This window comes from Protomyctophum bolini, assembly GCF_963924005.1.
Source record: "Protomyctophum bolini genome assembly, chromosome: 11".
Classification (NCBI taxonomy): Eukaryota; Metazoa; Chordata; class Actinopteri; order Myctophiformes; family Myctophidae; genus Protomyctophum; species Protomyctophum bolini.
The window spans coordinates 12,060,930-12,083,451 of NC_137872.1; the positions used below are offsets into that span (position 1 = coordinate 12,060,930).

At 43.7% G+C, this 22,522-nt stretch overlaps 1 protein-coding gene across 8 annotated transcripts in view; it reads left to right on the plus strand.

The window, feature by feature from the left end:
- The window catches only part of sun1b (Sad1 and UNC84 domain containing 1b), a 40,611-nt gene that overhangs the window by 9,298 nt on the left and 8,791 nt on the right, over positions 1–22,522 (plus strand). For 6 of the 8 annotated variants that reach the window (XM_080775805.1, XM_080775802.1, XM_080775803.1 and 3 more), the window contains 14 exons: positions 9,245–9,448; positions 10,033–10,268; positions 11,400–11,426; positions 11,671–11,985; positions 12,180–12,313; positions 13,067–13,211; positions 13,711–13,794; positions 18,420–18,536; positions 18,657–19,040; positions 19,152–19,245; positions 19,973–20,031; positions 20,698–20,897; positions 21,491–21,769; positions 22,228–22,320. In XM_080775805.1, coding sequence (XP_080631931.1) covers positions 9,318–9,448; positions 10,033–10,268; positions 11,400–11,426; positions 11,671–11,985; positions 12,180–12,313; positions 13,067–13,211; positions 13,711–13,794; positions 18,420–18,536; positions 18,657–19,040; positions 19,152–19,245; positions 19,973–20,031; positions 20,698–20,897; positions 21,491–21,769; positions 22,228–22,320 — 2,298 coding nt within the window. In that variant the 5' untranslated portion in view covers positions 9,245–9,317. Of the gene's footprint in view, positions 1–9,244; positions 9,449–10,032; positions 10,269–11,399; positions 11,427–11,670; positions 11,986–12,179; positions 12,315–13,066; positions 13,212–13,710; positions 13,795–18,419; positions 18,537–18,656; positions 19,041–19,151; positions 19,246–19,972; positions 20,032–20,697; positions 20,898–21,490; positions 21,770–22,227; positions 22,321–22,522 lie in introns of all 8 variants that reach the window. The other 2 variants (XM_080775801.1, XM_080775804.1) reach the window with 2 other exon arrangements.

Below are 22,522 nucleotides of genomic sequence, written 5' to 3' on the forward strand. Positions count from 1 at the left end.
CATTGAAGCTCATTGTTGACCCAATGATTTCCGTTAAAGGATTGTGCAACTGTTGGTCGTGTTGAGGGAGGCCTTCTTGCATCTAATACTGTTTGACAAATAGTAAGAGTAACCTCAGGGCCCTCAGTCAGGAGGGCCCTCAGGAGGGCCCGGACGGTTAGCTCAACCGTCCGGGCACCCACGCTGTCGAGCCAGCCTGACGGCATGCCGCGGGTTCGACTCCCTATCCCAACGGCCTTTGCCGTGTCTCCTCCCCCATCTCTCTCCCCATTTCCTGTCAGTCTACTTTCAACCTATCAATAAAGGCAGAAAAGAAAATAGACTGAGGCAGGCCGGTCTACTTTGAAATATCCAAATGCCTCAGGGGTGTGCAATATTCTCTTATTGGATTTATTTACAATTCTAGTTAATTATAATATCGTTAAGAATACTTACAGGGGAAATTCATATAGTCTTCTACTAAGAGTAAGGTTGCATCTGTAATCCAAAACCATGATTGCACTATATTCATTTGTGATAACCAAAACCTGGCTGGGTTTATTTTATTTATCTCTGCATGAAATTCTCTCTTGCTTTCTTCAATCATTTCTGGCTATAAACAATATGAATTAATTCATGAAAACGTATCATTTGAACTAGAATCCATTTGAAATGCAATCATGATTAACTTACTCTTTTAAGAATAGTTAACAATTCCTTCTGCCATTATGAATATGAAAATATGTTTTCATACATTCCTGCTGCCCTTAACTAACTATACTGTAAAGCAACATGATACCTACTTGTAGACATGTATCATGTTGCTTTACAGTATCTAGATCTATGCTTGAGCAATGGTCTATAGACTGTACTGAGTTGTGTCATACAGAGACACCTGGTCTTTGCAGCTCTGCAGCATCTGTGTTCAGTTACTAGGTCCCTCCATATTTTATGATCAGTCAGTGGGGCCTAAGGTCATAGTGTTTTCCCTCATGTGAGATTTGATATGTAATGCTAGTATGTAATTACTAGAGCAGTAAATGATAAGAGAGTCAGTTGTAGCTTAAAAAGGCAAGCGTAATAATAATGACATGATGTATGTGAATGACAACTTATTTCACTATAGTTTAAGATTCAGGCCTGACAGCCCAGCCAAACTTTAACCATCTTCTGTTCTGTCCAAATAGCTGCATCCATCCAACTGAAGGAATGAGGTTTAGTCATGGCTGTCAAGTTCTTTCAGACAAGAACCACGGTGCGTTCCAGTAGGCTACAGGTGTTTCTGAGTATATACTTGACAGTTGTTGTCACACAGTACAGTAGTCTGTTGTCACAGTTGCTGGGACATCTGTTGTGAGAGTCAGTTCTTGGACCATTGGCCTAGTGGAAAACTGTTGTTTGTGTGTGACCCATTGTGACCATTTCCTACTTTGAGATCCTATAGTAATTATAGGCTACCGTATTTCAATATTTTATACTGGAAACCTCTGTATTGATATACATTTACCGGTATTCCACATTGTCATTGACCATGTTATTTTGAATGCAAAGTTCTCCTCTTGAAACGATACATACAGGCTTTAAACTTCAGCATATCACCCACTTGGGAATGGACCAAGTCCGCCTGGTTGCCATAGTGGCATTTCCATAATTGAAATATTCCAAGACATTGCTGTCTTGTGTTTGTTTTGGTGCAAGCTTTGCAGCCAGCTATTTGCTGATGCAATGATAGACTTCACTTCCTGCATCTTGCATACGGAGTACACAATGTTTCGCACTAAAGTGAAACATTTGGTTACTTATAATTTAATAATTTAATACTGATTGAGAAGTTTAAGTTAGGAGAATTAGGTCCAGGTCAAATTAATTTGGAATTCCCATCCACAATATCTCCACTGCAGACATTTTAACCATTGCCACACGTTGTGGCGCCCAGTGGGGTAAATATAGGATAAAGGATTTGGATTTGATCAAACTTATTGTAGTCGACACCAAATGGCTCAGATAGTTGTGATATCTGCACAACTATCTTAACATCCCTGCATGCATTTGTCTATTTGTCCTTAGTTAACTTCATAATATATACACCACTCACTTACTCTGGGGCCCAGGGAGCTGTTTGGATCAGTCTCCATGGCAACCACGGAAACGTGAAACGGCTGACTGAAGAGTATGTACTGTAGAGTGAAGGCCGTTAACTGAAAAAGAGCGGGGGGAAAAGTGTAGGGCAGTCTGTGGGAGGGAAAATGAGGTTGGCAATCATAATCACAGAGCCAGCTTGTTCCCACCCGGAGATAGACGGATGGAAATATGAGTGCTTTCTGTATGAGTCCCTGGCCTGGTCTCTGATAAATATAGGCCTCAGGGGGGGGGGGAGACCACTGTCGCTGCTCACTTAATGGTTTTAGGAAACAGGAAGGTGGGACCTGCCCTTCTGTGCTTGTGTAATATACTGTACAGCCCTCTGCTTTTATGTTCCCCATAGAGCAGGAGTGGGCGCTCTTTTGGGGCATAAGATGCTCAATATAGTCTAATTTGTGTAAAACACTGAGTGTGGTACTAGCAGTGTTGAACGGGAGTGGCTCCTATATACTGTATATACGATATGCTTTGTCCTATGACAAATAGCTTTGTAGATCTGTTTTCCAACTTCTGCTACTTTTGGACATTTAAAAGTATTTATTTTGAAGAATTATTAAACATTTTGTAACAAATTTTAAATTTGTGTGCAGTGTGTTGACCAATTAATCAAAAATCAAATGACATGAGGTTTTCTATTATGTTTTTAATGGGTGATTGTCCCTCTATTTCAGGGGTGCCCTAGATCACAATGGCTGTGCAGGTAGATCACATGGCATGGTCCTAAAAATATATTTAATTTGAATATAAAAAATGGCATCTGACACTCACACAATTAAGGTGACTTACTTGATTGACAAAAATTCATTGTCTTATGTCTTACTGTATGTAATGCTAGCCAAAGCCCCAAAGCCCCCTCAGGTACATTTTTAAACACATTTCAGCAATGGGATCATTTTTTTGGTGGGTAGATCTTATTGAGCTGGTCATTTTGAAAGTGACTCTCGTGTCAAAAAAGTGTGGGCACCCCTGCTCTATTTCTTCCTCCATCTCACCTAAACTTTAACCTGCCAACTAACGCTTTTATTTGAAGTGCTTTCTGATCTGCCTCCTCACTCCCAATTTTCAATCCATGTGTTTGCACTAAAACAGCCGAACCATTTTCTTTTCATGTTGATACCTGACAGATGGTTGACTTGACCCCTTCATCCATCCATCAAACACTAGGAATGTTCCATTGGTTATATAATGGACAGTAGTAGGCATACATGTTGTGACTGCTAGATTCTTGCTCTGCCTCTGTGGTTTATTGAAAACCATGTGTGTGTGTGTGTGTGTGTGTGTGTGTGTGTGTGCTGTGTGGTGTACGCAGACATGCATGATGCACACAAACGCACACTGTGGTGCATTTGTGTGTATGCATGTCTGTGCACACTTTCCTCAGGCCTTGTGTAACCACACCTGCGGTTTGTGGTTGAGATTTACAACCCACGTGGTTTCTATAATCTCTGTGTGTGTGTGTGTGTGTGTGTGTGTGTGAGCACTGTAGAGCAGACAGTCATGGATTTAGAGTGTGTGTGTGTGTGTGTGTGTGTGTGTGTGTGTGTGTGGGGGGGGCGTCAAGTTCTCTAGGCTCTGACTCGACTTGTTTTGCCGATTCTAAACCCCTCCTCCATCACATTGTTTTTTCAGGTCTAATTTAAATATTAGCAAAGAGAGATCTCTGCCATGTCTGATTTCGTCATCCACTATTTGACTCCAGATTTGATTATATTTCAACATTTAACCAAATGTCCTTATTGCAGTCAATGCAGTGGGGTTGTCGGGCTCTTTTTTGTTGGAATGTCTTGTGGGCCGACTGGACAGCTAAACTGTTGCGTAAGGATAGATTCCAGGCACCGGATTATGTGTGTGTGTGTCTCTCTATAGCAGTGTGTCTCTATTTATATCACTGACGTGGGAGCTGCAGGGAGAAAGAGGCACATGGATCGATAGTCTTGAAAAACAAAACAACCTTACAGAGCCCGTTAGCCCGACTGTTTTATTGGTCAGCCGATGATATTGGCCTATCATAGCTATTTTGGTGTCGGGCTATGCAAACTACTATTTTACAGAACATAGGCGCATGCAAAAAGTGGGTAATTATTAGGGATGCACCGAAAAGGAAATTCTTGGCCGAAACCGAATATAGGAAACAGTTAGCCGAAAACCGAATATCCGAATATGATTCATATTATATATCTTTTTTCCTACCATTGCTGTCATGGCTGTACTTTAAAGCTACCTGATTTATGGCAAAAGTAATGGTTAACTTAACTTATATAATAATCACTATTATGGGTCCATAAAAAAAAAATCAGCTCTTTTGAATGCATTAATTGCATACACTATTCGGTGATATATTTTCTGCCTATTCGGGCCGAAACCGAATGGGCCGAAAATGCATTTTTAGCCATTTTCTGCCGAATATTTTCTGCAGCTGAATATTCGGTGCATCACTAGTAATTATCCTCTTTTGGTGATTTTTTTATTATATAGTTATTGAATCAGCATGCTTTCCTGTTTCATTGTACCGATTTTGACTATAAAATATCCTGCCTCTATATAGTACAGTTATTTACAGACTCTGTCGCGGTTGCGTTAGTTTGATAAGCACTTGTGCTTCAAGGCGACGTGATATCATTGCCAGCTGTGTTCAGTTGAAGAGCAGTGGGCCAAAGTACCCATCAAACATGTAGAGCAGGGGGTTGAGTTGTGTCTGTCACTAGTACATCGGATGGCCTGGCTGGATGTCTAGGCTCTATTACAAACGGTACTGCCTACTTCTCACACACACACACACACACACACACACACACACACACACACACACACACACACACACACTCTGCCCTGCTTAGTGATGTGAAGCCACAGGCGCCGTCTCGGGGTCATTACCAACGCATGCTTGCGTCATTGTGTACTGGCAAGACACACTACAACATAGATGCAACTGTGGAAGAGGAGTGCACTGGCTCAGCGTGCAGACAGGAGGGTGGCTAATAACACTGCAGTATTATGTGCTGCGGCAGTAGCTTCAGTGTAAGACACGTGTGTGTGTGTGTGTGTGTGTGTGTGTGTGTCCACTGCATGTCACAGTGCATGTGCGCCACAGCTGCTGTTTGCATCGTCAATAACACAGCTGTTGGAGAGGGCTGCTGACCGTGTAACGAGTTACTTTGTGAGGGGGGGCATACCAGGTTTAATATATGTTTTTCTTCTTGTTTTCCACCTTCATAGTCTAAATATATGCATGCCAAATGTGAATATTTGACATGATGAGTTGCCTCAGGTGTGTGTTCAAGCATGCAGTGCCTTTTTAGGCCGGCTGAAAGCAATTTTAATAGGCTTGAGTCAAAAGTGCCAACCCAGCGTTTCAGGTGTTTCCGCACACGTCGAAATCTTCCTGAATTGAATTGAATTTTACTACACACAGACATCATCATGGCTGTGTGTAGTCTATAGAACTGGAAGCTGGGAAGTGTGCTGTCGCAGTGTATGCATGCGCACTCACAGTAATGGAGAAGTGATTATGCCAACATGTTCTTATCTCACCCTCCTGCACAGACTGTTAGCTCTCTGGGGAGTCAGAGTAACCTTGGCATGGCAGACACTAGACAGTAGCCCTATAACCCTCCACCCTGTTGGTAAATCTGTCCTCTATTTCCACATACCAGTGTGATGTTTGAGTAAACTGTACGCGCACGCGCGCGTGTGCACACACACACACACACACACACACACACACACACACAGTATCAAACCTCGCAGATGACTGTCACGTTGCTACGCTCAACTTAACCCTCATTAATGGTGGCCAGTAGTGGTTGTCAAATTCTGTCAAACGGTACCGAGGGGACTGTGTGTGTTGCATTGGTTCTGTGGTAGGAGGCACGGGGAAAAGGAAAGCCCATAATTGGCTCTTGGTGTGGAGGTGTAATCCTGGAGGCTTAGTGCCAGGTGTAGGGACGGAGAACAACATCTACTCTATGCTTTGCTAGTCTTTCCCAGGATGGCTGGGGAAGATGAGCCGAGCCACTTGTTTTTGTTAATTCAATATTCTGGATATGTCACAAAAGCATGACTTTTTTTTAATCACTTTACAACAACCCAGGTGTGCTGTGCCTACAGTGAGGCCTTGAGGCTCGTGAAAGAGGATGCCTGAGCGAGCCGTAGGGCCAGTACAGAGTAGACTGAGCTTTCTGTACAAGTTGGCAAGTCGTTGTAGACGTAATAAGTTATCAGGCGCTCCCTTAGTCCCTTCAATTTCGGCCAATCATGGGTCGGCTCAGCTGAAGTCTAGCCATTCTGGGAGAATTCTATAATTCATACTGTACAACGCATGTGTTTATTGCGCGCGCGCGCGCATGCGCGCGCACACACACACACACACACACACAGAACACAACACATAATCATGTTGAGCACAATGGGAGTGGTTGAATGGCTTCGTCGTCACATGTGTTCCATTAGGCTGTTTTCTCATAATAGGTCCTTCGACGCTCGCTGTTGCAGCATGCAGCATTTGACTGTGTCACCAGATGTTTGTCCTTAATGTCCTCCAAAACAGCTCTTGTTTATGGAAGGGACAGGGAGGTCACTTCCACTCCAGTGTGTGTCACTGTGTTTAAAAGCAGGAAGTGGACGGCCTGTTCTCGGAGTTGGTGATAAGAAGGATGCATCGCTCCTCCTTATCACTGTCCTGTCTTTTTAGTCGTTTTAGGGGATATATGTCACTGTTAGGTAAGGGAATTATCGATTAAGTCATTAGTTGATAATACGTTTTGTACGATTAACCGGTTAGTTGATAAGCGCCGTTTTATATCTGACAATCTTAATTTCCCTCAATCTACACTTTGCTGATATACAGAAAGAATACAAAAGGCATATTATATTCCTTAACCCATTTTCGGCGGGAACCCCTTTTGGTGTTAGCATTATGTTTTGCTTTAGCTATTGAAAAATAGCAGATCTACAAGCTCATAGTGCGCCACAGAGTGCCGCGCTACGAGCTTGTAGGTCTGCTATTTTTTGAAAAATCGAATAACCACTGACATAGAAACATACTTTTTCAGAAAACTGTCAGGATGCAGAAGTCAGAAGACATTTTTAGGTCAATGGGTTAATCAAATATTTATTTGACCATTTGTGATACAGAGCCAGGCAATGGCCTCTTTGTATGAGGAATGAAATGAAAAGTGCACGGTCTTGTCTGTCACATCACAGCAGAGACGTTTCTGAGGCTACCAAGGTTTTCTTACCGGCCCACATATGCGTTCCTCGGCCACGTGCCACGCGCAGACAGCACAGAAAACCACCCAATGATAGAACTGCAGAATTTTTGATTAATTATTAACTGTTAACCCATTTTGACCTGAGATCAGATTCTAAAATTGTCTTCTAAATCCTGACAGTTTTCTGAAAAAGCTATGTTTCTATGTCAGTCGTTCTTCGATTTTTCAAAAATAGCAGACCTACAAGCTCATAGCTAGATCTGCTATTTTTCAATAGCTAAAGCATAGCCTAATGCTGACACCAAAAGAGGTTCCCGCCCAAAATGGGTTAAGTTTAATTAATTATTTCTTAACAGCGATTAACTATTAACATGTCCTCTGCTTGGAACCCATCTTTAATGGGGGCAGTGGATGGCATTAATAAATAGGATGCTCAGTGGAACTTTGACAGATAGACTGGGTACTGGGTAGGCTGGAGGGTGAACCAGTGACCTTATTGGTGGCTGATAAACAGATAAACGTGTAGCAACTCATAATGTAATAACTTTTCATATTGTAATAACGGTTCATAATGTTTCTACAAGACGTCCATCTACCCACTCAGCGTTTGCCCTGTCTGTCCTGTCTGTCCTGTTCTGCTCGTCTATTGAGAGAACTTGAGACTCAAAAATATTTTCTTATATGTCTGCATAGCAGGCAGCAGTCTTTATTCAAAAACATTTTGGCAAGAGGCAGAGATGGAGAAAACATGTATTTTAGTGTTAAAAAATATTTCCCTACTGTACAATGCTGGAATAATCAAAACAGCATCTTGGAAATATCCTTGCCAAAAATCTCTTAATCTTCAATGGCAGTGCTGATATTATGAGTGTCATCAGTTTCCGCTAGGATGCTGTTTCATACTTTTTGCTATCTGACCAGAACTCTTAGCTTTCAGTGTATAGTTAAAGGTAGGGTAAGTGATCATCTTTGGTTAAAACAAAAAGTATTTGCACTATATTCTCTACGAGTCTAAAAACACGATCCAGCAAGTTCAAAGGTGAATTCTCAGATTCATCTGCGTGTTCGTTTATAGGACAATTAATTACCGCGCTCATTAGAAGCATTTCCTGTGATATTATTACATTTTGAACAGCAGACAACTTACTTTTCAGGCTCACGATATTGATATGCACGGCCCGATAAGATTTAAGAAGGTTTCTTACATCCCTACTCGATGTAGAAAGGATATATTTGGAATAGGCTAGTTGAGTGCAGGCACAGGCAGAGCTAACCGCCCTCATCCAAGTCTCTCTTGGTTGGAATGTTGGCCTCTTGACTTTGTACTGACTCTGCCAAGAGGGGCGTTGCCATAGTGAGTCAGCTTCTCTAGCCTAGTAGTATACAAGTCAATATTTATTAATTACTATTCATCATTTCTTGTACTTTTTCATACATTGCGGTTATGTTAATCGGATTATTGTTCCTATGGGGGCTTGCCTGTTGTCACAGAGATCCCATTATTCTTCTCCGTTTTTTTCTCATGTGTATTGCGGAGTGAGTCATTTCCTGTCAGGCCCCTTTGGCGAGTTACGAGGAACGACCGCCTCGCAGCTATTTTGTGTTCCCCCTCAGTGCTGCCTCTCTGCTTGTTTTGGTTACTAGTACTACCGTTCATATGTTGAGGCAGGTCAACGTGTGTGTGTGTGTGTGTGTGTGTGTGTGTGTGTCAAGTTGATTTCCCTACAGCAGTCATGAGTACCTCCTGTTGGCTGACTCATGTTTGAGGTTACCTCCATTCACTACACCTCTCTCACTCTCCACACCTTCATCTCTCTCTGTCTCTCTTTCACTTGTCATTTCCCATGTCATCTCTCTGGTGTCAATATCTCTTGACTGTTCACACACTCATTTTGTAACCATTCCTCCCTCAGCTCCAGCTACTCGACGGCAGCCCTAGAGTTCGAGAAGGAGCACGAGATCGCGCCCGTATTCGACTCGCCCAGGATGTCACGGCGGAGCTTGCGTCTTCAGACCAGTGGCGGTCTCCATGGCAACGACAGCCTGCAGGCCGACTACTCCCAGTCCCAGCAGCAGAGCAGCAGCGTCGGCTACAGCAGCAGCAGAAGAGAGGCCCGGTAAGGCTGTCACAGCACGTCTCAGAAACACACACGCACGCACGCACGCACGCACGCACGCACGCACGCACGCACGCACGCACGCACGCACGCACGCACGCACGCACGCACGCACGCACACACACACACACACACACACACACACACACACACACACACACACACACACACACACACACACACACACACACACACACACACACACACACACACACACACACACACACACACACAGTGTGCTTATGTACTCGCAGCGGCAGCTCGCACCACACCAGCCTGTCTGTTGTATGTGTAAGACTGTCTGCCAGTGGGTCTGTTCAAATGTCCTCACCTCTGTCTTCATCACACGTGTACATCACATCTAGGGCTGCAACTATCGATTATTTTCTTGGCAAATGTAACTTTTTCACTTAATCAAATTATTGAGAAGCATGTTTTTTGATCTAATATCAACGATTCAATGCTGAGAAAATTCAAATTGATTTGTAATTGGTTACATTAATTAGTCCATTTAACGTTTGCAGCCCTATTAAACGTTGCAGTCCATGTATGAATTGTTTTGTGTTTTTTCCCCCGTCTCTCAGGACGGTACGAAGCAGAAGGCAGCAGTCCAGTTCCAGCAGCCAGTCTCTGTCCTCGAGCCAGACAATCACTCCGAGGAAAACCCTGTCCTTCTCCGCCACCAACACACCAATCGGCAGCATCGTAGAGCAAAGTGACGCAGCCGCAGATGCCTCCCTATGCACATCCTCTCAGAACCAGTCCAGCCTGAGACAGCGAACCACCACAACCACAACCACCACTGTCGATGGATACTGGGGTTAGTGCTGTAACTGCGCCGTCATGTACTTTATCATTTATATGACTTTTTGGTACATCCTTTTTTTTATTTATTATCCCAATATTTTTGTAACCCAATATCAATTATCTAATGTAATCCTGGGCACTACACTCCCTCTGCCAACCTGGGGAGAGCAATGGACTGACCTCATGTTTCCTTCAATGCATGAGGATTCCAATCCTCTTCTTTTCACCTGACAGGAGGGAGGAGCGTGGAAGGAAGGAACACGTTATTCCAACCAGTTTCTGGTTGGAATAACGTGGCGCCTGATGAAATTATTGGAGACCAGGATTACTGCATGTTTTTTGTGAGGGTACCAACCCTAGGGGACACATGCAAACTCCACACAGAAAGGCCCTTTTTTTCAACCCCACCTAGGGTACTGACGCGCCCACACCTATTTTATGTATATTTTCCCTAAAGGGTTTGAGAGATGGGGAATTCCAGAATCTACGATTGCATCAATCAGAACAGAACAGTTCAAATGAAACAATGTTTCAGCAATTTTGATCCATATGAGTCTACAATGTTGTTTATTTTCTTAATTCTTTTATTATCGACAATATCAACATTTCAATTGCCTACTACAGTATTTTTACAGTATTTAGAATATGAGTAAAGAGTGAAACGTATACTGTGGGGGCAGCATGCCATCTGATGTTTACAATGCATCACGTGATGGTATGTAGCATTGCCGCCAGTCAGGAAACACATGTTGGCCAATGAATCTGCTTGACTGAGATGAGGTGAGATCTCGCCAGCCCGGTCGACGGAAAAGTAAACCTCGTGTCAGAAAAGAAAATAGTGTCCCACCCCAGTGAGTCACTCCACAGCACAGCTGCATTCCAAAGGGAACTGAATTGTAGCTCAACTCCTCTTGTTGGCTGTATCCATTTAAAGCTGCAGTGTTAAATGTAGGGATTAATGAGTTGTGTTATACGCTTACCAATGGGATGATGAGGCAGGGTTAATCGATGTATGTAAAACTCCTGTGATGGTTGCGCCGGTGATTAGCTACAGAACGAACTGGGACTCCCTCAAATTGATTTATGAGTGAAGTCAATGAGCTCTAACAGGCCATAACTGACAACTGCTTTTATGTCTTTACAGGGTCAGGTCACGGTGCTGAACTCACAGGTCAGTAATGGTTAGCTTTCTAGTATCCAATATATCTCCAATCGATTATAATAAAGTCTGAAATAAGTTTTAATTTAGCAATTGTTCTCCTGAGTACGGCAAGCGAGCTTGTCGATCGGCTATTTTCAGCGAATATATTAATGTATAGAGCAAAAGAGGAAAAGACTCTAGACTAGCATAGAGCCCTGAGGGACTCCGGTCAACCACTTAGGGTTTTAATGGTGTGTTTGTAATGTTTCTCCAGCGAGGAGTTCCAGCGCTGACCACAGGTCGTCGAGTTCCAACGGGGGTGTGTGCGCCAGCGCACACAAGTCCCGCACTGAAGTCCACAACGGCTACATCTGTAAAGACTGCTCTATCCACTCTCCCAGGACGGAGGCCCTCACCACCCACTCTGCATTCTCCTCCTCCTCATCATCATCATCTCAGGCTGCTGCTGATGCTGCTGCCGCCGCCTACAAACTCTCCTCTTCCTCGGCGGCAGCATTATCATCATCATCATCATTCTCCTCGTCCTCCAATATATATTCCAGAGACAAGAGCCGGAGCAGCAAGACAGGTGAGATGTTGATTAAAGGCATGATTCTGTGATGGATGACTGTCGCCGTGGTGTTTGCTCTTATGTATTTATTTTAGGAACCGCACATTGTGTATTCTATATGATTTTGATTTCTGGCACAGGAATCCAGTTTCTCTTCAGCGGTAGAGAGGTGTTATGGTCGGGCAGTAACCATCATTGGTGTTTCTCTCCAGGTGTCCTGGTGTCTATGTCTCACACGTGCGTGCACTACAGCAGACGAGCCCTGGCTCCCATAGTGTCCTTAGTCACCCTTCTCTTCAACAGTGTGCTCTGGCTGGGCTCAAGGGCCAAGAGCCCCCCTGGAAAAGGTATATATACATAACACAGTATACCACTGGGTGTTTCTCCACCCAGCATCAAGTTCCTGTCCTCTGATTTCTCTCTTCTCTGTTTGATGTGGCTGCATTTTGTATGGCGTGGCTCTGTAGCCGGTAGGGTCTGTCCATCGACGTCTGTCTGTTGTCTGCAGCTAATGTTACACATTTCCGGACTGATCTGTGCCAAATGTCTTGTGCATACAGCCAGCAGGCAAAGTTATATACCTCCACACGTATTTTATATTTAACTTAAATGTTATAATGGAAGTCACAGTATCCTTCAGTATTGTGAAGTGCACTGGAATCTTCAGCAGTCTCTGTGAAAAGAACTTGACAATACACTAATATTATAATGGTCTTCTACTTAATTTATTATACGCCATCATAAAAGAGTGTCGTACACCGAAAATAGCTGACCTAGAGGCTCACAGTGTGAGCTTGTAGAAAATCTATTTTCGGTGTACGGTGAAGTGTAATACAGGCTACAGTTGGTTTCTCTTCCCCATGTTAGTTTTCACCTGAGCTGCCTCCTTGTCCTCGGTGACTGGTCTATTCATATCTCCCATCTAACCCCTTTTATCAGACTCATGCAGGCTTGTCTCCTAAGGTTTTCTTCCTCGGATCTCTGTACTTAGAGACCTGCTTCACTACCTGAACCGTTCCTCCAGCCTGTCTCTCTAGCCAGCACCCCGGTATGGAATCGTGGCTGTTTGACTAACAAGCAATGTGTGGTTGTGGGTTTGGGTGTGTCGCCACCAGGTGCCCTGGCCTCATTCTCGGGGTCCGTGAGACGGTCTGTGAGCTCCGGCGTGTCCCACCTGTGGCTGTTTAAGCAGAGCACGCTCCACAGGATGATTGGCCACAGGGCCAATGGCTACGAAGGAAAAGGTACCCACCTCAGAGGGGGTAAAAGTTCAGGGGGTGGCAGTCCCTGGACCCCACTGCCCTTCTATTTCTTATTAACTGCTATTCTTATACTTCTTTATTTCTCTCCCTCATTTACATGTTGTGTTGAAAGATGTTTGTGATGAGGATAATGGTTTTTATATTGTGAGAGGAAATGCACATCTGTCTCTCTGTTTTCTTTTCTCTCTCAGCCAATCTGTTCTTCTCCATTACTATGCTCCTTTCTGTTCCACAGCTCATGGAAGTGTTTCCTACATCTTAACTCTCACTGTTTCTAATAGGTCTGTCTTCTGTCTAGTACTGATAACTCAAAGTTGCATGCATTTCTGTTCCTATACTTCTTCATATGGAAATGGACCTTGTGTTGTTTGTCACCTTGGCGACATGCAAATTCTTTCTTTCTCTTTGGGACCAGTGGTTTCTCGTGGAATCTAGAATTGCATTGTTGCTTTGCAATTAAATGTGTTGTTGTCTGTTTCAGCTCACTCCAGTTTCTGTGGAAGCATGAATGTGAAAGACCTGGTGACTGCAGATTCAGCACATCTCAATTTAAACGGCTCCTTGTGTAAGTAGACAAACACACACACACACACACACACACACACACACACACACACACACACACACACACACACGCACACACTATCTATACTTGGCATTGAGACTCATCGTAACCCTGACTGACAGAGTTAATGCTATGCGTGACCTGCGTTAGGACGAGTGGGCAGAGGTTGTGTGAACCTCTATTGACCACTGTGACCCGCTGGAAAACAGATGCTGGTCCAGCGCTGCCTTCCGTTTTTTGAAGACCAGTTTATGAATTAGGCTTACTGTTCAATGACATTTATTCTGTACTTTAGTTAGAAGTAGACCATTGGGTGTGTACATTTCGGACCTCCCAACGCAGAAATGATTCATCAAAATCATAATTCATGAAATCCAATATTATTTTTATGTAATTCATCCATTTCCTATGGGCCTCATGGCTCGGCAAGGCTTACTTACTTACCTACCGTCCATCCATCCATTTCAACATGTAAAACATTATTTATTTTTTAATAAACATTATTAATAATAAGGAATAAAAATAATTGTTTTCACAAATTTGACTGGATGACCTGATCTACTTGCCATTAGTAGAATATGGACAAATGGATAGATCAAAGTTCCAAGCAAAGTTATTGTTAGTGTGGTTGCCCTAAAGGGGCAACCAGACTCTTGTATCTCTAACACTTTATTATTAGTGTGGTTGCCCCAAGGGGCAACCAGACTCTTGTAAGTGTAACACTTTATTATTATTCTCTCCACTACTGGAGTAAGACAAAGTTGTAAGACAAAGTTTGGCGCCCTACAACAACAAGAAGTTTTGACTGTACGCACTTCAGCCATATGTCAAATTGACCGGAAAAATCGGGAATCGAGCGCTTGTACTGTGCGAAGATAAATGTTGTATATTTTATTTGATATGAATTTATTAGTGAATTAAATTTCCCCATTGACATGAATGGGGAAATGAAAAAAAACACATTCAAGTATTTTTCCCTCTGAGACTGTAAGCACTATAGTTACAAAACTTTCAGGGATATTTCCTAATTATCACTAAAATTAATTAAAAATATATTTTTTTAGGTCGGCCTCATGGTGGCGCTATAACAGCCCACTTTACCTTTTGGCTCATAACTCTTGAACCGTAGGTCGTAAAATCAAAAATAATTTTACCCTGGATTCCTTGGGTCATGACGCATCTCCCCATATAGGCCACGCCCTTTTCCGCCATGATGGATTTTCCGCCATTTTGAATTTTGTCCAAAACACACTTTTTGCTTTCCCCACTACAGATTTTGTCCAAATGTCACAGAAATCGGCACACGTGACCTCTGGACCCACCCGATTAAAAAAACAACTTCAGAATTTCGGTAGTGCGGATCGTTCGGCCGTAACCGTCGTCCGAAGGGCAACCAGACTCTTGTTTTACAAAGACAAAGTTCGTAAGACAAAGTTTGGCGCCCTACAACAACAAGAAGTTTTGACTGTACGCACTTGAGCCATATGTCAAATTGACCGGAAAAATCGGGAATCGAGCGCTTGTACTGTGCGAAGAGAAATGTTGTATATTTTATTTGATATGAATTTATTAGTGAATTAAATTTCCCCATTGACATGAATGGGGAAATGCAAAAAAACACATTCAAGTATTTTTCCCTCTGAGACTGTAAGCACTATAGTTACAAAACTTTCAGGGATATTTCCTAATTATCACTAAAATTAATTAAAAATATAATTTTTTAGGTCGGCCTCATGGTGGCGCTATAACATCCCACTTTACCTTTTGGCTCATAACTCTTGAACCGTAGGTCGTAAAATCAAAATTATTTTTACCCTGGATTCCTTGGGTCATGACGCATCTCCCCACATAGGCCACGCCCTTATCCGCCATGATGGATTTTCGGCCATTTTGAATTTTGTCCAAAACACACTTTTTGCTTTTCCCACTACAGATTTTGTCCAAATGTCACAGAAATCGGCACACGTGATCTCTGGACCCATCCGATTAAAAAACCAACTTCGGAATTTCGGTAGTGCGTGTCGTTCGGCCGTAACCGTCGTCCGAAGTTAGTAGGAGGGGCCTATATCACGAAAAACGCCATAATTCACGAACGGAATGTCCAATCCATCTGAAATTCGAATCGCACGTCCGGGGTGGTTCGTTCGACCGAGTTCCAAAAGCAAATCCATTTTGATCCACAGGGGGCGCCGCAAACGCGATAAATGTAACTGTCTGTCGGGAAAACATGAATTTCGGGGGTCGAATCCCCTCCGAATTACTTACACGCGACCTGAGACGTGACTCGAAACCGTAGCAGGCCGGCGATATCAGCGGGAGGGGTATACATGTAAGCCGCCGCGGCAACCACACTCTGCAATTTTTCAAAATTGCGACCTTTCTAGTTATTATTCCACACCTGGAGTAAGACAAAGTTTGGCGCCCTACAACAACAAGAAGTTTTGACTGTACGCACTTGAGCCATATGTCAAATTGACCGGAAAAATCGGGAATCGACCGCTTGTACTGTGCGAAGAGAAATGTTGTATATTTTATTTGATATGAATTTATTAGTGAATTAAATTTCCCCATTGACATGAATGGGGAAATGCAAAAAAACACATTCAAGTATTTTTCCCTCTGAGACTGTAAGCACTATAGTTACAAAACTTTCAGGGATATTTCCTAATTATCACTAAAATTAATTAAAAATATAATTTTTTAGGTCGGCCTCATGGTGGCGCTATAACATCCCACTTTACCTTTTGGCTCATAACTCTTGAACCGTAGGTCGTAAAATCACAATTATTTTCACCCTGGATTCCTTGGGTCATGACGCATCTCCCCATATAGGCCACGCCCTTTTCCGCCATGATGGATTTTCCGCCATTTTGAATTTTGTCCAAAACACACTTTTTGCTTTTCCCACTACAGATTTTGTCCAAATTTCACAGAAATCGGCACACGTGACCTCTGGACCCACACGATTAAAAAAACGACTTCGGAATTTAGATAGTGCGTATCGTTCGGCCGTAACCGTCGTCCGAAGTCAGTAGGAGGGGCCTATATCACGAAAAACACCATAAATCACGAACGGAACGTCCAATCCATCCGGAATTCGAATCGCACGTCCGGGGTGGTTCGTTCGACCGAGTTCCGAAAGCAATTCCATTTTCATCCACAGGGGGCGCCGCAAACGCGATATATGTAACCGTCTGTCGGGAAAACATGAATTTCGGGGGTCACATCCCCTCAGAATTACTTACACGCGACCTGAGACGTGACTCGAAACCGTAGCAGGCCGGCGAGATCAGCGGGAGGGGTATACATGTAAGCCGCCGCGGCAACCACACTCTGCAATTTTTCAAAATTGCGACCTTTCTAGTTATTCCACTACTGGAGTAAGACAAAGTTTGGCGCCCTACAACAACAAGAAGTTTTGACTGTACGCACTTGAGCCATGTGTCAAATTGACCGGAAAAATCGGGAATCGACCGCTTGTACTTTGCTAAGAGAAATGTTGTATATTTTATTTGATATGAATTTATTAGTGAATTAAATTTCCCCATTGACATGAATGGGGAAATGCAAAAAAACACATTCAAGTATTTTTCCCTCTGAGACTGTAAGCACTATAGTTACAAAACTTTCAGGGATATTTCCTAATTATCACTAAAATTAATTAAAAATATTATTTTTTAGGTCGGCCTCATGGTGGCGCTATAACATCCCACTTTACCTTTTGGCTCATAACTCTTGAACCGTAGATCGTAAAATCAAAATTATTTTTACCCTGGATTCCTTGGGTCATGACGCATCTCCCCATATAGGCCACGCCCTTTTCCGCCATGATGGATTTTCCGCCATTTTGAATTTTGACCAAAACACACTTTTTGCTTTTCCCCCTACAGATTTTGTCCAAATGTCACAGAAATCGGCACACGTGACCTCTGGACCCATACGATTAAAAAAACAACTTCAGAATTTCGTTAGTGCGTATCGTTCGGCCGTAACCGTCGTCCGAAGTTAGTAGGAGGGGCCTATATCACGAAAAACGCCATAAATCACGAACGGAATGTCCAATCCATCCGAAATTTGAATCGCATGTCCGGGGTGGTTCGTTCGACCGAGTTCCGAAAGCAATTCCATTTTCATCCACAGGGGGCGCCGCAAACGCGATAAATGTAACCGTCTGTCGCGAAAACATGAATTTCGGGGGTCAAATCCCCTCCGAATGACTTACACGCGATCTGAGGCGTGACTTGAAACCGTAACAGGCTGGCGATATCAGCGGGAGGGGTATATATGTGAGCCGCCGCGGCAACCACACTCTGCAATTTTTTAAAATTGCGACCTTTCTAGTTGCCTTTGTTATTATCATTCAGTTTGACTTTTTACACACACACACACACACACACACACACACGCACACACACACACACACACACACACACACACACACTGGAATTGTGCGTTGCTTTTGTCTGTTTACGTTTGCCCTATTTTTCCATGGATTTGTATTATTTGTTTTTGTGGCTTTCATTGGATCTGCTGATGTTTGTAGTTGCTGTCCATGTTAATTTATGATTTGATTCATTGTGTGTGTTCTGTCTGTTTGCTTCCATCCTGTCATTGGACTGATACAGGTGATGACTGTAAAGGCCGGCAGTACACTGAGACTCACTCGGCCCTCGTCCACACTAAAAAGTCCTCGAGGTCTCGGCGCCTGGTGGGGGCGCTGTGGAGCCTCCTGGCTTACACAGGTTAAACATCAATTACCATTGTCCCGCTAGACAGAGACACATCATACTAAATGGATGGGGGTTAATCGACCTACTTCTCATTGTTCTAAAGATAATTTTTTCCCCTATGTTGTCCTGCAGGTTATTGCCTCCTCCAGCCAGGCTACTGTGTGGTGAGAGCAGGCAAAGCGCTTGGTTCTGGAGCTGGGACAGTGGTTCAGAGACTTGGTTCAGGAGCTGGGACAGTGGTTCAGTGTCTTGGTTCGGGAGCTGGGACAGTGGTTCAGAGACTTGGTTCAGGAGCTGGGACAGTGGTTCAGTGTCTTGGTTCGGGAGCTGGGACAGTGGTTCAGTGTCTTGGTTCGGGAGCTGGGACAGTGGTTCAGAGGCTTGGTTCGGGGACTGGGACAGTGGTTCAGAGGCTTGGTTCGGGGACTGGGACAGTGGTTCAGAGGCTTGGTTCGGGGACTGGGACAGTGGTTCAGAGGCTGCTGTCACTGCTGTGGATGCTCCTGGCGGCTCCAGGTTAGTTCTACTGATACACAGCAAAAAGTGATAAGAATATAACTGAGAGACACTTAAGGGTCATTTTACACTCAATCCATTTTCTAAGATGTTTCCCTCTTTCCTGTCCAGTGAAGGCAGGCAGAGGTTTGCTGTGGTTCCTTGCAACAGGATGGTACCAGCTGGTCTCTCTTGTGTCTCTGCTCAACGTCTTCTTCTTGACGCGGTAAGAAGCTGGCCCTCATCTCAACTTTTAGTAAAGTAAATGTTTGCCTTTGTTGCTACGGTCATAGAGAGACTGAATTGCTGAATTACAATTATGCTATGCTACTTACTAAACAACTTAAAATGCAAGATTGAAGTCAATGACATGAACTCTTGTCAAACAACGGGTTAAAAGTCAAGCGAATAGAGTGCCAAGACATAAAACCTAGCATATGTAAATACTTGGCATATTTGAACCAGTCACAAAATAGCAGTGAATTTAAATGGCTTTCATATAATCTTAATCTTTTTGAGCACTGCTCAAGAGCCAAGCCTTTGCAGTGAATTCTGGGTATTACAGGATCAGACGGTGAAGCGCTGTGTTCAGATTGGGACAGAAAATTAATCTCAATGGGAATCTCATTTAATCAAAAGGCTGTGCACCAATCAACAAATTGATTAACCAGCCACACATTTCATAGTTGAGTATTCTTTTTGGTTCTTCAGTTGGAGGCTCCCGGTGACCGTAAATGGTTGAATTATTTATTTGAACCTTTTCAAATTTTCATCTTGATTTAATAATGCAGTGTTCTCTCAGTGGTGGGGAAGAAAGGTTGCTGTGTCAGTTTCCCTTTGAGGCGTTGTGAAAGTTTTGATTTGTGAGGATCTTGGAGTGTTTATATCAACATCACATGTCTGCCTCCAACTTGGACGATTGTCTGAAATGTGTTTGTGGATCTGTGTTCCAGATGTCTCCCCAAACTTTGGAAACTCCTGCTGTTCCTCCTGCCTCTCCTGCTACTCCTGGGTGAGTTTGTTAGAGCTCAGACTTATAGCACTATGCCACTGTAGTGCAGCTGTAACCCACTTACCCTCGTACACATACACTCGCACATACACAGATGTACAGATCTGTCAGCAATCAGACGCTTGGAGTCCAAACCAGCACACGTCCCTAGAGAGCATGCTTGGAATCCAGTACCAGAATCAGGCCACCCTCTCTGGGCTCCCAGTGACAGAACTACCCATCACTGTGTATCGGTCTATATCCTTGCATATTGTTGCACAGCCAGAGTTTGTTAGCCGGTACAAACTCTCCCAGCCGGAATGTTTTTAATCTCTTCAGACACAATGAAATTAAGAGTGAAATCTTTATTTAAAGTACGTTTTCGGCCAAGTGACTTTTCAAAATTTGTACCAACATGTATACCAATAAATATATTTGCCACTAGTCAGCAACTCTGGGATGTTTTGGGTAAGACTGTTTTCTTCCCTAGTGCATCTCTTATGGGTGGCCGTGGTGCTATAGGACCGAGACCGCTAGAAGAATACAGCTTTAGAATATTCCCAATTATCTGAAAAATGTCCTGGACCATATCGACCAGCAGCAAATCTTTTTAGTGGAGTTTCCACTGCTTGTACATGTACTGTGTATTTCCATTCCTTAACTCGGTCCCAACGTCTCTGTCCTCAGCTTTATGGTGGTGGTGTCCGTCCACTGCTGTCCTCCTGGCCTACCTCCCAGCCATAAACCTGACTGAGTGGATGCCTGTGAATCCTCTCAGCCTCCTGCCTGACCTCGCCCCAGCCTCGGTACCAGTACCTGCTGCCTCTGTCCCCACACCGGAGGCTCCACTAGTGCAGACCCCAGAAACCCCAGTCTCACAGGCACCGGTGAGAGAGACAGAGTACATGTGGTGTTTGTGTGTCCGTAGTATATTTGACTTCATTACGTTTTGGGGGGAATGCCACTATTGAATGAATTGAGTATTTAGATTTTTATTATCATGAGAACAATGGCTTCCATTTCGCATTGCAACTTTTTAGTACTAGAAAGTCTGTTTCTATTAGCTTGGATTCCCCATCGATGATGTCACTGGTGGACGGGTTTCTGAACTGCCCACAGCCCTCCTATGAGACACAGACTCACGAGTAGAAAGAAAATTGTGCCATTTTACCACGATTATTAGTGAGGACATATTATATCAAGATAGGTTGAAAAGTGGTGAAGTGGTCCTTTTAAGTAAGTAAAGTACAGACACCTTAAAAGTACAGTACTTAAGTAAATGTACTATCTGCCAATACAACGATATCATAACCGATGTGTCCCATGGTGTCCCTCCTTCTGTCTTCCCCTCCATGTGTCCCATGTGTCCCTCCTTCTGTCTTCCCCTCCATGTGTCCCTCCTTCTGTCTTCCCCTCCATGTGTCCCTCCTTCTGTCTTCCCCTCCATGGTGTCCCTCCTTCTGTCTTCCCCTCCATGCAGCCCGTCGTCCTTCCTCCCGTGGTGGTGTCCAGCCTGGACTTGGAGCGTCTGGAGCAGGTGGAGCGGCAGCTGGCTCTGCTGTGGGGAACGATGCAGGAGGGAGACCAGAAGCAGGAGCAACGCTATGGGAACATGCTGACCCTCTACAACGCCCTGGAGGAGCATCTCCACCAGCAGACTGACAGGGAGAGTCTGGGACTCTGGGTCTCCTCGCTGTTGGAGCAAAGACTCCTTGTGCTGAGAGGAGAGCTGCAGCAGGAAGACACGCGCAGGGCTCAGGTACAAGCCTGACGTTTATTATTTTAGAGATGATGTCTTGATATTGACATTTTCTTGTTGGTTTGAGTGTGTTTTTTTATTTTAATTACACAGCATTGTCTAATGCTCGATTGTGATGGGTGAATCTGAATCACAGCATTCTGCCTCAGTTTACGTGGCTTTGGAAGCACAAGATTGCAAGCTAATGTCAAGTTGTTGCTTGTAAATTGTCATGTCAATTGTTTTATTATTGGAAAATAAGCGTGTCTCACTGTACATTATCATTAAGTATCCTTTGACTGTATATGGAGAAAAGCACTTGACAAAATGCTTCTTCTCTGTCACATTTGAAAACTGTGCTAGAAAAGTACATTTGAAAGTCAAATAACACCTTTCAGTCAAACGAGCCAGCTCTAAACCCAGCCCACCTTTCTCCTTCTCCTGTTCATGTTGTTTGTTTGTGGTGGTGTGCACTGCAGAGTGACGAGCAGCAGCGGCAGGAGCAACAGAGCCAGAAGCTGCAACTGACAGAAATTGAGGGGCTGCTCATACTTCTTTCTGCCAAGACTGAGGTACAAATCAGTGTCACAAAATATAAAATTCTGTAACTAGGGGTGCGTGCGGGCGCATATTCCGTTAAACCAGGGGTTTTCAACTGATTATGAACCAGGGACCACCACGCTGACTAATAATCAACCTGGGGACCACCACCCTAACTAAGAATCAACCTGGGGACCACTGTTGAGTTGGGTGAGGGGATATAAAAAATAATAA